At 32.0% G+C, this 17,513-nt stretch overlaps 2 protein-coding genes across 2 annotated transcripts; one reads left to right on the top strand and one right to left on the bottom strand.

Moving 5' to 3' along the window:
- Window positions 1-352: 352 nt before the first annotated feature.
- Window positions 353-8,451, bottom strand: LOC139488767 (cysteine-rich motor neuron 1 protein-like). Its single transcript, XM_071274653.1, has 8 exons — window positions 8,339-8,451; window positions 7,122-7,227; window positions 6,320-6,378; window positions 5,649-5,733; window positions 5,036-5,094; window positions 3,697-3,727; window positions 2,998-3,099; window positions 353-680 (listed from the first exon to the last, which is right to left on the bottom strand). Exons 1-8 carry the CDS (start codon window positions 8,384-8,386, stop codon window positions 547-549), a joined length of 624 nt encoding a protein of 207 aa, XP_071130754.1. The 5' UTR covers window positions 8,387-8,451; the 3' UTR covers window positions 353-546.
- Window positions 8,452-9,303: 852 nt separating this feature from the next.
- On the top strand, window positions 9,304-11,869 carry LOC139490102 (uncharacterized). Its single transcript, XM_071276953.1, has 2 exons — window positions 9,304-9,472; window positions 11,187-11,869. The coding sequence occupies exons 1-2, from the start codon at window positions 9,304-9,306 to the stop codon at window positions 11,804-11,806; spliced, it is 789 nt and encodes a 262-aa protein (XP_071133054.1). The 3' UTR covers window positions 11,807-11,869.
- The last annotated feature ends 5,644 nt before the right edge of the window (window positions 11,870-17,513 follow it).

The following is a 17,513-nucleotide window of genomic DNA, read 5'->3' as shown; positions in this document are numbered from 1 at the left end:
GTGGTGCGCCTGTCAAATACGGAACGTACAGATAAGGTAATAGCTGAATATACTATTTGTATCGGTATCGGATTCGACCCGGAACTTGTTAATTATTGGCAATATTAATTATGCTGAAAACAAAAGGGTCTGGAGTGGTGTAATTATTAATCTACACCATTGTCCTATATTAGTTATATATAGAGTTGAATTCTTTGATTTGTCGTTTTTACCCGATGACGGCTGACAAATTGGACCTCGTAATTTTAGTATTATAGATAAGCAACAGGTCAACTCTATTTGATGTACCGTGTACGTAATGATTGTAAGGTGGATACTTGTAAATCTTTATTTTTAGGACTACGAACATACAATAGATCATGATTAGTAAAGCAGGCAACACGATTTAGTGTGTTTCCTCTTCTTAATGATAGTAAAAACAAATTTGTAGAAAACTCATTTTTATTTAGAACAGCATTATTTTCAACTCTCTTAATATCGAATGCAGTCAGATAATAGAGTAAAATTTAAATTGCTAGTCGACTTTACAATATGGCCGAGTTCAAACTAAATACCATTGCTTTTACAGCATATCCCATTTTGTTCATCAAATAGACTGATCTTACAGTGATATCCTGTAGGACAATTTGGTTGATTCCTGCCGCAGGAAACATGATTGAGAGGATCTCCAACATCACAACCTGTAAGGTGAAAATATAGTCTTTGTATACAGTCAAATATTAACGATGTGTAAAAAGAACAGAAAAGAGAGTATAAGATGTTGGCATGCCTCATATTGTAACAATCAATTGCCAAACAGAAAACAATGGAAAAACACATTTACTGCTCCAAAACGCAGATGCGTAACAACTTGTACATACAGTATCATCAAACCCCGATGAATTACATGTAATCAATTGTTTCAAGCGAATGTGCCATGTATATTTAACAAAAACAATACCTTCCGATATCATCCTAATCTGGTAGAGGCAGGTAAGCTGACATGCACATGTGGATAAGGTTGAGTATATTTTTGTTTTATATAAATATTTATTTTTTGTATTCGAATTCTCCATGAAATGAGATGGTATCAGCAAGGATTGTATATATATGACTGGTTTTGTATTGGATTTATTAGAAGAAGAGCTTTTCTTTCATTTACAGTGAGTTGTTCTTGCATTCAAAACGATTAAGCAGGGGAAAATGAGTATAAAGGACATAAAAGAGGACAACACGTTATCAAACTCACCCCCCCCCCCCCAAAAAAAAAAGAACAAATATTTTCGACACTGAACTCATTTATTGTTGATATAGTGTATGAACCTGGCTTCCTTACCTTTGTCCTTTTCTTTCCTTCGATAGTATTAAGTATCATGTTTAAACGTTCATTACGGTATCTTCCTATACAAGTCCATAGGAACAAACTGATTATAACCATGTAATAACTTGTTTACTATAATTTTAACTTGCGAGTAAGGGACTTCTCATTATTTACCTGGGAAAGGGGGGGGGGGGGGCTGGTCATTTTGAAATCAAACATAGAAAATTTCTTGATCTCTCATAATATTTCACTGTTTTTATTTGATCCCCCCTGTAAAAACATTAAAAAAAATGAGAACCCCCCCCCCTCCCCCCCTCTATAGAACATGCCAAATATTTAATATGCAAAACACTTATCATGTAATTTCAAGAAAATATTGAAAATGAAATATTCTCAATGGATTGAGTCCAAACAGATATTTGTGGGTAAACTGCCATGAATATTAGTAGGTAGATCAAGCCAGTGCTTTGAGTAGCTTTTTCTGACCTTTTTTCTAATTTCCTTCAACTTTGTATTTGTTTGGCTTTATAACTATTTTGATATGAGCGTCACTGATGAGTCTTATGTAGACGGTAGACGAAACGCGCGTCTGGCGTACTAAATTATAATCCTGGTACCTTTGATAACTATTCCTAAATTGGGCTATTGAAGAAAACTTGATCCTAAGTAACTCTGTATAAATATACAGTCATTACGAAGTAAAAGTTTTGAACAGTAACAACCCATTATTTACTAAGAGGGATCTATTATGTCCCTCTCTTGAACGCTGCTTAAACTTCAGTTTTATGCAAGGCCTCCATTGAGTCGCTAAACTGTTATATGGATAGTTCATGCTTTCTGCTTGAACAATTCAAATACTCATTTATTGCCACATTTAACACATAAAATGGTTATAGTAACCTTACAATTTGAAAATATTAGCCTAAAAAAGTACATATTGTGAGGGAGTCACGGGCGGGCGGACAGGTATAAATGGACCCAAAGGGATCTTGTAATGAAAACAAAAATATACATTAGTGTTGTTCATCAGCTCAGAATCATCTTTTGTATTACTATTCAACGTTTCTGTTCAGATTAGATGAATATTTAATCATTTATTGGAGAATTTATTGCTCTAAACTATCTTCTTTCATGATGCAGTGTGATTTGTATTTTTGGACAAACTTTTGCACAAATCTGTAGATATCGTTTTAATTTGTACTTAAAATCTCTCAATCTATTAATCTGATTATAACATTACATCTTATGTGACACAAAATGGTAGCTTCCTTCATCATCAAAGTCTTGTGATGTTTATAAATTGTGTTAAAAATATATTTCGATTTGACTGTTGTAATGTTCTTCTTAACATTTTGTCTCTTTAAGTATGTGAACTACTTATTTCCATGTGCAAAAAATCTTGATCCCCCTCTTTCAATTTATAACAAAAATTAACCCCCCCTTTTTACATACAGAAAAAAAACTTGATCCCCCTGTATTTTGACCAGCCCACCCTCCCAGATAAAAAATGATAAGTCCCTAAAAGAACACTTTTTTCATCCTATTTTATAAAGTTACTCAAAGTTTGATTTTGTATCAAACATTTTTTTTATGACATTTGAAAGGTCATATTTACAGAAATAATTTCATGACGATACGGGTATGGTTTTATTCTCCTATGATACATTATATGTTCAGGAACAAACATACGCACTTACGTAATTTTGGTTTACCAGGCAGACATTGACATGTTTGACATCCGTTTATGTCCACTTCAAACCCTGATGGACATTGACCTGAACATTTCACTAGCGGACAATCTACAATTACAAACCTGAATCAAGTCTTTTGGCAATTTATAGTGTTATACATTTAGCATTGTAATCACAAGAGGCAATGCGTTATACTGTGTTTTATTTTGTGTGTTCGACCAATACGAGTGAAATTTGCAAGAACAAATAACATTCTTATTTTAAACAATATTTTCTTTTGTAACTACACAATGTTGACCAATGTTGCCCCCACCCCCATGTACACGGTAACAAAATATATGAAATAACGATGCACAATTATTGGACTCTTTTAGATTGGCTGATACAATGTGTTTTTGTCTCATGATTACAAAATAAAATTGTTTTCCCAGTTGGAAAGTTGAAATTGAATAGAAGAGTGCCTTTCTAAATGACGGAGCTACACAAATGACTTCCGTAACTGTGACGTAGCTTTGTCGTTAGAAAACCACATTTTATCATCAACTCTGAAACCACCCCTCGCAACCAAATTCGTGACCCGATGGAATACATATTGCATAATCTAAAACTAACTGTGCAGTATCTTAATTAAATACCAGAATAATTTGATATTAATGTAAAGCATGTGAATTACTATCACAGCATATGCCTTATTATACACCTTACCTGAACCAGGCTCCAGTTCGGGTATTAAAACCTGTTGAAAATAATAAAACTTTAAAAAAAAAATCATGTACATTGTATTATCTATAGCACGGCTGGTGATCTACACACGTAGAACAATTGGTTCTGCAATGAAAACCGTGAGAGGATTTTCCGGTTGTGCTTTAGTTTAGTGGAGTAATTGTAACCGCTTCAAAAGGTATGTACTTTTCTAAATCGCAATTTTCTTACTCAACTGATCAAAATATTGAAAATTGGAAAATACTATGCTGTGGTGAATACTTTAACGAAGAGATACATGTGTCATTTACTTTTGTGCATAGAGTAAAACTCCCTTTTTCGTCAACAGAATTGACTGTCGTTTTTGGCAGCGTGTACGCTTGTCCGAAGTTGATAGGCGTCTTAAGAAATCTAAAAACTTCAAATTTTCATTATTTCACGCGCGAGGGGATCGGTTCTGATTGAAGACATCGTGAATGCGTGAGGGGAAGAGCAACCTTTCTTGACTCAATGATTGTGATCAAAGCTGATTAAAAACCACACATTTATTTCTATATACTTTAGTAGATGTAAACTGATCACTGATTCGATTCAATAAAATCAAACTATTAATTGTTTGTTCAATTTAAGAAATGCCATTATTCAATCATCAATCTAAATCACTTATAGTTACGTTTCCATTTCCATTGCCATTTTTTTGGGGTATAAACTTAAAAAAACTGTGCAAATTACTTGCCTTTATTTAAAGTTATTTTCTCCATCGTTTCACTCCTTCGAAAATGAAGTTTTTCTGAACAAGATATTGTGTTCTCTACAAGATCACCTTTAACTTAACACGATCAACATAAATATATACAATCAGGCATACAAAAGTGCATCAATTTTCACCATAATGATACACATGTGACAATATAAAAAGGAAAGATGTGGTATGATTGCTGATAAGACAACTCTCCACAAGAGACCAAATGACACAGAAATTAATTCATCTAAACTTCAAAAAGTAGGACGAAAGATACCAGAGGGATAGTTAAACTCATAGATCGAAAATAAACTGACCACGCCATGGCTAAAAATAAAAAGACAAATAATAGTACAGAAGACACAACATAGAAAACTAAAGACAGCAACACGAACCCCACCAAAAAAAGCGACATCTTCGACACGAAACAAACACACTCTCATCATGTGATTTGAAAGTTTTGGTCTAACTTTTTGATAAATTTTCAAACGATATTGATTTTGTAGGACTACCAATATATGTATTGAATTATGATACAAATCATGCAGACCATCTAAGCGAAGTTTTCCTATGTTAATGAAATCAATAAGCACAACAAACCTCTAGTACTACATCTTTGCACGAAGTTCCACAGGAAGGATTATTGCAACAAAGCTGGCCTGAAGATGAAAATAAGATCACACAGTATACACAACTCATGAGATTAAGACTTAAATAAATTTATCAAGAGGCCAACTTATAATTTTCCCCAAAATATTTTCAACTGTTAATTGCCAATCACACCTTTACCTAGATAATGACTTAATTGAAAATTCTCGTGCCACTGATATTTTTTCTTTTTTAATTATTTTTAATCTTTTTCTGCATTAATTTAGTATTTTTAAATGTAAGGTAAGCAATCAACAATCAATTTATCATTTAAAGTGTGTGTGTGGGTGTGTGTGTGTGGGGGGGGGGGGGGAGTTTAGAATATAATCTTTAAATGAAATTAATTTTTCGTATCATCTAGGTGTCAAGTAGACGTTGATTAATGGCACCAAATTAATCGTATTAGATATTCGTATTTATCGTTATATTCAATGGCACTGAATATGTTCAATGCGTGCGTCAATTTGTTAAGGGCATAAGTTACAGGGGTGGTAATGACATAAAAAAAATTATTAATTTATGCATATATTTTTAAGATAAGAAGAATAATTTAAAATAAAGTTACCTTTCTGGCAGTCTTGATCAGAGTTACATAGCTGCTGATATTTAATGCAAAGAAAGTCTTCAACTGGACATCCCGGTCGTTGTTTCTTTAAGAATCGTTAACATATTATTTTGTTGATATTACAAATAAATACGGTTGCAGAACTTGCATTTTATAAACGTACAGGTGACACAATTTTTGAAAACATAACAGTATTTTTTTTATCTTTATTTTGTTTTGTTTATTGTTCGTAGCTGTCACTTGCTTTCTTATCCAAATGAAATTTTATGAATGATATCCAAACAACTACATACATTGAATGAATGATTTTTGACATCCTATCATCAATAATTTACATATTTTTATAAACTTTTTTGGTGGAATACTTAATGTTATTGTTTTAGCTATGTTTATTCAAAACGTTATGAAATCTGTTTTCTCTCATTTCAATGCCCACAATGAATACTTCGTCTCGAATTTAACCCACCAATGTTAGATCTACCAATTTGCTTTAAATGTACATGATGCAAAACGGACATAAACTGCCCATGCTCCGTTATGACTGTATTATTTTTTTTTATATAAATTAGCACTATTTATATGAACAGGTTGCCTAATTCAATGATACACACCAAGAATGATAACTTTGTATTCTTGTAAGCACTCACAAACATAGTAGAAAGAAAGCTTACCATTAGAGGTTTCCTACAATTTTGTGATCCACATTCCGATGGACAGCATTTCAAACCCTCTATAAACAATTTAAAACATATCTTCATTATACATTGCAACGACATTCATTCTCATTTTACAAGAGAGAAAAATGAAAAGATAAGGAAAGACATATTAAGGCAATGCTGTTTTACATTGCAATTGACCGCAGGAAACATTGTTTAAGAAAATAATAAACAACTCTATTAGAAATTAGTGTTTTTTTTTTGTAAACTCTACATCTTTAAAATGTTCAACCCAACATAATATTTGTTATTCGGAAGACGATACAAATATAGATTTGTAGTTTGAGCTTTATTTTGGTTAACAATGGGTTCGGAGTACTAACTTAAAACTTTATCATTCGAATTAAATCAAGGATTAGATATCAACTAAAATGAAGCTGTGCTCCAAATGTAACACTTGACACTATTGAAAAGATGTATTCCATAAACAGTAATAGATTTCGAAAGACAGCAATAGACACAATTGGACATGCGTGAAAGATAAAAATATATATTCAATACAGTACAATATCATTTCTTTGTTAATATAATTCTGTATGAAGACATAAGGGATCTTTACCTCCCATTTACAACATAGATTAAAAGGATTGACATTTCTGTGGTTACTGATGTCTTTGAGATTCGTTAGAACATTCTTATGATTACAGATTTCGTATTTTTACTGTATTTTTTATTTTTATTGGCAATTAAATTTGAATTATTTTCTAGTATGGGCTTCATATTATTCCTAATTTGCAGGGAATAAATTAATATATACCTTCACAATCGGAGTCCTCTCCAGCGCAATCGGAACTAAATTTAGCTGTTGAACAATCAGTGATAGGATTTAGTATAGGCGGACAAACTCCAGGTACAGTCTGAGTCTAAAATAAATTAGTAAATAGATATGATCAGAATTCTTGATTACTCGATACACCCAACATGACTCTCTTCTTTCGCTTTTTAAACAAAGCTATGTTCTAACCGAACAAAATATTATTTTATTAATTTCAATCAAACATTGGATGCATGTACATTTTGTCTCAATAAAAATATATAAGATACATTTTAACGACTCATGTCTCCTTGATATTGAAATGATGAGTTTATATACAAATTATTATAAAAAGTAAATTCACAAAAATACTGAATTCCGAGGAAAATTCAAAGCCGAAAGTCTGTAATCAAATAGCAAAATTAAAAGATAAAACACATCAAACGGATGGACATCTGTCGTATGCCTGACTTTGTTTGAACATTTTCCTTTGTAGAACATGGTGGACTAAACCTGGTGTTATAGAGCTAAACCTCTCGCTTGTATGACAGTCGCATAAAATTCCATTCTATTGACAACGATGCGTGAACATAACTGACATAATAGGTTAAATTGTCAAAATAAGGGTAATCAGTCACCAACGTGTCGAAATTTCAATCAGAGCAAAAACAAACAAATATTTAACAAACAAGAACATAAAAGCATCTATCATATTTAACAACCACGTTCATTGCTTACTTATTTGTGTATGTTATTCATGTCTGTTAAATCAACCCTTAAAGTATTGAAATACTTTAAGTCCTGTGACCGAATTGCTAGATTAACGTCAACTCTGGTGTAGAATCGCGCGTTTGATTTCAGAATGTAAACGTCACACAGGTAGATATATAAAATATATATCGGTTTGTTGTTGAAATTTGGCATCTCTGCAATGAGAACATCAAGTACTTTATTTATTAACTGCCTTTGCCATCAAACATTAGATCAGCGAAAAGTCAAAATTCACATATTAAAATATGTGTTACATTACTGTTCTTGCTGTTCTGGTTTGTAAAGACGAGTTTGAAGGGACAAAGACACTGAGCAACGCAAATTTCCGAGGACAGAAGCTTAATGTTGAAATGTTTATGTTAAAAAAAAATTAATCTAAAAGCGTTGAATGTTCTTAATTGCTACTATATCTTCACATCTATGAATATATAATATAACCAATGACTTACATATCCATAATGAATCAAACTAAACGCAACTATCCAAATCGACCACATGACAAATGGATAAGACAGAAATTGCTTGTTTCCTCTCAAAAATCAAAAAACACTGGTTTATCTTTTAAAATGTAGTCACATTCAAGTCTATATATATGGTAAAAATACGTCATTATTCTATAGTTGAATAAAATGCATATGTATCTTTTGCAATAAAGATGGATAAATTGCAACAATAGCATTGAAACAGTAAATTGAATGCTATAAAAAAAAAGTTATAAAGAAATGACAAAAGATAATCATTCAGTATTCAAAATTATTTACAAAAAGCCGGCTGTTGATGCATTCTCGAGTATACAAACTATTTATAATACTTTGTAACATTTCTTAAAATCACACATCTTCATAAAACCTCTTTAAATAATTTTCCTTTCTTTGTACTTTTTTTGAATTTGTGCAAACTATTTGGTTATGAGTAATAATCACATTGCTGATGTAGCAAATACTATTGATAATCAGCTCACTTAAAAAGAAAGCGACATTTCGTCTTTTCAGAATGCTATAATGTTTTAAAGAACTGCAATATTTTCTATGCAAAAAGTAAACCTTCTCGCGTATCATTATATAAAATAAAACACATCTTACATAACGTTAGCGGTACATAAATATTGATTATCAGCTCACTAGGTACTGGTTTTTGACGTCTCGTCTTTTTAGAATGCTTGAATTTTGTAAAAAAAACTTCAACATTTTTTTATTTGAAAAATAAACCTTCTAGTGTATTTATTATACAAACACGAAATACCTTTTTTTAATGACGGAATAAAGTTTGTAATACATTTTGTTTTTCAACTGTTTTTCGTATCAGCTAATTAATAGAATTTATGTAATATACATAAATTCGGTTATTCTAGTGGAAAGTTTTAATCTCGGCCGTTGCAGTGCTTTCCTTTATAAACTCATATGTAGTCGATAAGATGTATAGTGGTGACGTCAATTTGACGTTAGCGTTCTTTTTAACTTTGAGCTGCAAGAGAACAGACGTGTATAATTACAGAGAGAAGTATTTTGGCAGGGAAGGGTCTAATCATGCTATTTTGGCTCTCAATAATGACGATATTTTGGCTCTCAATAATGACGACTTCAGTATGTATATTAATGAAATTTATCCTGTTGAACTTACTTTAAATAAAGCTAATACTAACAATGACCACTGCCCTTTTCTCGATCTTGATATCTATATCACTAATGGAAAGCTGAATACTAAAATTTATGATAAAAGGGATGATTTTTCATTTCCTATCGTTAATTATCCGTTTTTAGATGGTGACGTTCCCTTGTCACCATCTTACGGTGTTTATATATCTCAACTTGTACGATTCGCTCGTGTATGTAACAATGTTTTAGATTTTAACGAGAGAAATTTATGTATTACTGAAAAAATATTACACCAGGGTTTTCGATATCACAAACTAGTCAAAACATTTACTAAATTTTATCATCGGTATAAAGACATTATTCGTAAATACAGCTCAACATGCAGACTTTTAATACGTTCAGGTATTTCACATCCAATTTTTTATGGTAATATTCTTTATAAAGCACAAAGGTGTCAGTATTCACCTCAGAAACTTACAAAACCTTTGAATAGACTTATTAAGAAGGGATATAATTACGATACTGTTGTCAAGTCATTAAAGATTGCATATTTTGGCGTTAATATTGAGTCATTGATAAGGTCTTTGCATCGGAACTAAACACATTTATTCTAAAAACAGTTGTTGGCATGACACGGGTTATGTTCTTCTCATATATGTTATGATGGTATGATACTAAACCCCTATCGGGAAGGATTGTGCCTGATGTTCATATGATGAAATCATAATCTTTCAGTCAGTTTAGTTGAAGTCTGGAGCTGGCATGTCAGTTAACTGCTAGTAGTCTGTTGTTATTTATGTATTATTGTCATTTTGTTTATTTTCTTTGGTTACATCTTCTGACATCAGACTCGGATTTCTCTTGAACTGAATTTTAATGTGCGTATTGTTATGCGTTTACTTTACTACATTGGTTAGAGGTATAGGGGGAGGGTTGAGATCTCACAAACATGTTTAACCCCGCCGCATTTTTGCGCCTGTCCCAAGTCAGGTGCCTCTGGCCTTTGTTAGTCTTGTATTATTTTAATTTTAGTTTCTTGTGTACAATTTGGAAATTAGTATGGCGTTCATTATCACTGGACTAATATATATTTGTTTAGGGGCCAGCTGAAGGACGCCTCCGGGTGCGGGAATTTCTCGCTACATTGAAGACCTGTTGGTGACCCTCTGCTGTTGTTTTTTATTTGGGCGGGTTGTTGTCTCTTTGACACATTCCCCATTTCCATTCTCAATTTTATTAAAATTGAAAATGTGGAGGTTACTAATCATAATATAAAAATATACTTGGCGTCTTCAAAAACAGACCAGCTAGGTCGAGGGATTTCAATTTTTGTGGCCCGACAATCAAATGTTGGAATTTGTCCGGTAAAATTACTGCAAGAATATTTAAAGATTCGACCTCGAATTAGTGGTCAATTATATTGCCACTTTGATGGCTCTCCGATGACTCGATATCAGTTTTCAGGAATTCTAAAACAAGCCCTGGGGTATATTGGTGTATGGGACGCACTCATTTAGAATCGGTAGTGCTATTTCAGCAACTATGCTTGGTTTTTCTGACGAGCAAATTAAAGTAATGGGTCGTTGGAGTTCTGATACTTTCAAAAGTTATATACGAATACCACAATTTTGAATAAATTTCGTTGAATTTGATGGTCAATTTAGAATATTTCATGTCAATACATACATGTATTAAATTGTAGGCCAAGAAGTGTCAGTATGGATAGTAGGCTCATCTTTGATAAGAAATGCATTTGTACATGCAAGAAGTAGAACAGGTGGTGTTAATTTAGGTCTCCATAGAATAGGAGTTAAAATTTGGTGGCAAGGGTATGGTGGCATGGGTATAAAAGATTTGGAATCAACAATAAAAAGACTGATGAAATATGAAAAAGTGCCGAAATATCTTGTCCTTCATATTGCTGGAAATGATTTGGGGAAGACAAAACTAGGGTTTTTAAGGAATGAAATCAAGACCACCTTGGAGAAGGTACAAAGTTATCTACCCAATAGTTCGATTGTCTGGTCTCAAATTTTACCGAGAACAAATTGGCGTCATTCAATAAGTCAGGATAGCATGATGGCATGCAGAATTAGGATAAATAGTGCCATTGCATCATTCGTGTTAAAGAATGGGGGACATTATATAAAGTATCCAGATATTCTTCCTAATAGTACTTTTTTAAAGGAAGATGGTGTTCATTTGACAGACCTCGGTAATGATATATTTCTGAATAATTTGCAAGGTGCGCTTGAAATGTTTATTTGTTCTGGTTCTTATACATATCCAGATACATTTGGTACTAGTATGTGTATATCTTAAGTAATTCTAAAACAGTATTGGCCACAGTCCTATCGCAGCTTCATCCCCACTTTAGTGGCGGTTGATCCGGTACGGTTGAGTTTGACATATACCGTACTAATCAATTTGGCAACTTCGCTGCGTGTGATAAACTACAGTTACAGTTGTCTATATTTTAGTGATATTAAAAGTACATTTTGTGGATCGCTGTATCCCAGGATCCAACAGCTAAGTTAGTTGATCGCTGTATCCCAGGATCATACATCTATCTATCTATATATATCTATCTAGTTATCTGTAGGTTGCCAGAGGTAACCAAAAAATGATCTATACATCTATGAATCTAGTTATCTATGAATCTATCTAGTTGAACAATATATATCGTTGAATCTATATGTGTACATATTTAAATTTGTGTTTAATAATAAAAAGCTGTGGTCAATACTGCCAATAAATCTTAGTTTTACAAGCCATCTCGAATAATGTAGGTTTAGTTGGTAGATACAAGTTTGAAGTTGACTTTATTATGTCGGAAGTATATCACTTTCCAAGCCTATTAGGATAAAGAAGCTGTCAGCTATATCTTTCATGAATTCAAATTTTGATACATAAAAAGTGTAACGTTGAGGCTACAGTAGAGGGATGGTAGATTGGCATCTATATTACAAAAAAAGGACCAAAACAATGTATCCTGATTCTAATCAATGTTTGTCAAAAAGGAGGAAAACACAAAATAATAGTAGTTAATTCCGAATAGAAAAAACGGAGTATTCATGACAATTATAAACAAGATATCAGAACAATACCTGTTCACATAATACTGATGTGACTATAAAGATTAAAAAAGCAATACAAAATACAAAAAAAAAAAATAACACCAAAAACAAAAAGCACTGGTGATTCTAGTGTCAAGGATTGGTAAGCGTTTTATGCCCCACTTTTTGCACATTTCATGATGCTTAAGGCAAGTAAACTGCAAGTAGTAAGCTTCGCAAATACTTTGACGGTCTATCTTGATTCAACTGTTACATTAACTTTGTTATTTTTAGTACACATATACCAATATTGCTTAAGAAACTTATCTGTTCAAGTACATGAATACCAAGGGTAAACCGCTGTTACATAAATTGCATAAATTGTGTATTGATTGAAACCGAATTTTAAGAGTACGTAATTATGTATATATGTCTGTACCATGTACCTTGTTTGTATTATTATCAATGTAGACAGATCAATATACTGTTATATTTTAGGTATTTTTCAAAGTGATTTTTTGTTTGGTGCAGACAACGTTGCAAACATGTTTGTATGTGAAAAGGGAAATTTTCTTTTTTTAATTGTGATTTACGATTTACAATTGCAACACCAGTATATATTGAAAAAAAAAACATTTTTTAAAATCTATTCACCACCAGTGAATAAGCATCTCTTTAATAATTATGCTTGTATATTTGTTATATTACCTAATAAGTGTATTCACCTTACGTATTACATTTTTAACGAAGCCTGAAAAAAAAATGTGTGTCGTTGCAAGATCTAAGATCTCAACTCGACCAATAATCAACATTCAATGAACATTGCAGTCTTAGATATAAAAAAGAATTTTGTAACTCCCTTCAAAAGTGTAAGAAAATAATACACACAAAGACGTAAGTGTTCAATTTGTCAAGATTTACCCTTGAAGCGATTACCTATTTCTGTCTTCATCTTATGTTATGACGAACATGCATTCAATGCGTTAATAAAAGTATTTATTTTTCCAATCATCGGGCATTTTATTGTACAGCTATATATTTTAAAGAAGGGTTAGGATTTTAGGTTCCCCAAGGAAAATTATTTTTGGAAATGAATAAAAAAAAACTTAAATTGTTTTTTCTTTTCTTTCAAAAGATGGATTAGATTTGGATTCTGTGATTTAATATCATTCATATAGATCCCCTTGGAAAACATTGATTATTCCGACTTGAGTTAATTGGCTCTCAGCAAAGATGTGTTATGTATCAGTCAAAGAGGTAACATGACATGTTGATTTTTTTGCTTTAGCCAGTATTTTCACAGTGCCGACCTTAAATTTAATTAATAATACAAAAATTTAAATGTTTGATTTTTTCAGAACAGAATCATTTAACTAGTGATTTACACAATTTTGAATTAATTAAACACATTTAAGAGTTTACATGACTTGCTACTATCTTTTCTTTAATAAACTTGATGCCAAGGTTATGACCTTTAATTTAATTTAATTGAAAAAAAACCTGTAAACACTTTTAATGTTCAGAAGACTAATTACTTTTGTAAGGAATCAATTAACCAAAGATCAGTTTGACCACTTAACCAGGTGTGTCACGAACTTAATAAAAAATAGAAACTTTTTAACCAACTCTATTCAAGACAGATTTATTATTAAAAGGGTCCACTTTCAAACAGAATATCAAACAGACTAAAATTAGTTAAAATTCTAACCTATACACTGCTTAGACAAAAATGATAAAGATATAAATTATCGATCATATTTGAAGTGTATGATTAACATATAACTCTAATATATGCCACTGGACATTTAGCAATTATAGCAAAATATCCTATAATAATATTCTAAGGCCTCATTTATTATTGTCTCTGGTTCACCTATTTTGCTTTCACAATATTAAGGTGCCCTGTAATTTCAATAGTTACAAAGTTGCTATTAAAATCATTTTATGAGAGGACATCATTCAAAATTGATACTTTGGAGAACTGAAATTGAAGACAAATTGTAATATGCATCTTTAATGTTTCTTCATAAGATTTAATAAGAGCCCTATAGAATGATAAAAGTTCAATTTAAAAGTTGCTGCTTGACATTTGTCCATTGACTGGTCAATATTATCATAGGGTCAACCTTCAGATGTTATATTTATATTTCGTCCTATAATGAATTATCTCGTTATCAGAAACAGGGGCAGATCCAGCCAGGATAAAGGGTGGTGGGTTTGGGGGGAGGTTCCACCATATGTCCTCATTAACCCCCCAAAAAGAAAGAAGCTTCCAACCCCCGGAACAGCCCCCCTTCTGTAGCTGCCACTGCAGAATCCAAAAAACTAGACTGAACAAAAGATGTTGGATATAAGCTAAAGGGGGTTCTGGCACCCCCCCCTTTTGCACACATATGTCTGTTCCTGATTGCTATGCTATGACAAACCTAAGATCTACCCTTAATTCAAAAAGATTTTACAGGAAGATAGAACTGATGCTATAAGAATTAACCTCGTGTAAGGCTATAAGAATGTACCGTTTGCTATTCTATAATAATACGCCAAGTGTTATGCTATTCATGTATCTAGTGTAATGCTTTACACATATACCTTATTATTATAATGTACATAATGCTATGACTATGAACGATTATGCCTAATAAAATGTTAAAGGAATGTTCCTAGTGTCATGCTATCACAGTAGACCTAGTGTACTGCTATAACAAAGTAGAAAATGCTAAGCTATATGGATATATATTGTGCTATGCTATAAGAATGTATCTTATGTAATGTTTTTAAAATGTATTCGTAAAATGATAAGAAATGGACTTTTGAGTAATGTCATAAGAAGATACCTAGTTCATTACTATAAAAATGTACCTAGAGTATTGTTGAAAGATTGTACCTAATACAATGATTAAGGAATAATCCTAATAATGCATCAAGTGTAATATTATAAGAATGAAACTTCTATTTAACACAAGTGAAAAGTTGTAATTGACGTTGAAAATCAAATATCTGAACACTATTTTTATGTAAATGGATATATATCCTGCTTTATCTTTATTTTTTTTCTCGAAAATGTTGAATAAGTAAGTGGTCTTCTAAAAATTTAACTAAAATCAGACATTTATAAATGACTTAATGAATTTCATAAACTTAATACCAGAAACAAACAAAAATCCTTTATTGGTAATTAGTTATTCACAAAGGGTATCCCGATCCGAAAGCTGCAAAGGGATACGAGTCACGATAAGTCATTACACTTTGTTTATGTACACTATTAAGACTGAGCAACACAATTTTTAAACAGATTCTATTCCTTGCTTTCTATGACGTTAAACTAATCATTTGTGTCATATATATACATATTTTTGTAATCGGTATCTTTATAGATTTAATTTTTAAAAGTTAAAATATAAAGCTATAACTTTTCTTTTGTGTATCTATGACATCATGATTGCAAAAATGGATGACAATGTCATATATTTCACTAAAATTAGGTTCAAAGAAGAACTTCCATCCCTTTGAATGATACTATTTTTTGAAAATATTGACACCAAACTACATTTTATCAAATAAAATTTGAGTGCATTTTCCCTATTCTCCCCCGTATAATTGAAACACAGAATGTGCAACATAATTTAAAAAAAATGTTACAACACATTCTGAACCAAAGTGATTTTTTTTATCTTTGATACGACCCCTCTAGTTCTCCTGTAATCTGTAGGTATCAATAGTCGGTATCGAGAGTTGTTGAAAAGGTCTTATAACAACTTAAACATAAATTGTCCAGAGAAGTTCTTTTTGTTTAATCTACAATTATCTATGTTGTGTATTATGAAATATTGTTCGTTTTTGTCGTTATATTTTTTTAGTTGTGCCATCGGAATCTTTTATCTTCCATTTACCAACTCAATTCAAAGGATCAGAATTTCTGATATTGCAATTTTTTAGTACCTCATTTGTTTACTTTGATTATGACTTCGATCCGATATTACATTAATTTTAAATCATTTTTGCATTATTTTCTAAAATTCTTATCTGGGCCTTGTTACATTCTTTATTTATTTGGAATGAAGTTATACATACCTTCACAACCGGAGCCAAAACAATTGGAACTAAATTTAGCTAATTTACAATCAGTGATAGGATTCTGTATAGGCTGACAAACGCCAGGTACTGAATGAGACTAAAATAAATTGAAAGATATAAAAAAAAAATGAATTTTTCGCAAAAAATAAGATATCTTATCCCAGTCATAGATTACCTTAGCCGTATTTGGCACTACTTTTGGAATTTCGGATTCTCAATGCTCTTTAAATTTTTACTTGTTTGGCTTTTTAAATATTTTCATATGAGCGTCACTGATGAGTCTTAAGCAGACGAAACGCGCGTCTGGTGTACTAAATTATAATCCTGGATCCTTTGATGACTATTTACACCACTGGGTCGATGCCACTGCTGGTGGAATTTTCGTCCCCGAGGATATCACCAGCCCAGTAGTCAACACTTCGGTGTTGAAATGAATATCAATAATGTGGTAGTTTTATAAATTACCGGTTTACAAAACTTTGAATTTTTCGAAAAACTAAGCATTTTCTTATCCCAGGCATAGATTACCTTAACCGTTTTTTGGCACAACTTTTGGAATTTTGGATCCTCAGTGCTCTTCAACTTTTTACTTGTTTGGCTTTTTAAATATTTTGATATGAGCGTCACTGATGAGTCTTTAGTAGACGAAACGCGCGTCTGTCGTGCTAAATTATAATCTTGGTACCTTTGATATTTATTTACACCACTGGGTCGATGCCACTGCTGGTGGACGTTTCTTCCCCGAGGGTATCACCAGCCCAGTAGTCAACACTTCGGTGTTGACATGAATATCAATAATGTGGTCATTTTATAAATTTCCTGTTTACTAAACTTTGAATTTTTCGAAAAACTTAGGATTTTCTTATCCCAGGCATAGATAACCTTAGCCGTATTTGGCA

This window comes from Mytilus edulis, chromosome 9, assembly GCF_963676685.1.
Source record: "Mytilus edulis chromosome 9, xbMytEdul2.2, whole genome shotgun sequence".
Lineage (NCBI taxonomy): Eukaryota > Metazoa > Mollusca > Bivalvia > Mytilida > Mytilidae > Mytilus > Mytilus edulis.
This window is presented reverse-complemented; position numbering and strand designations above follow the sequence as displayed.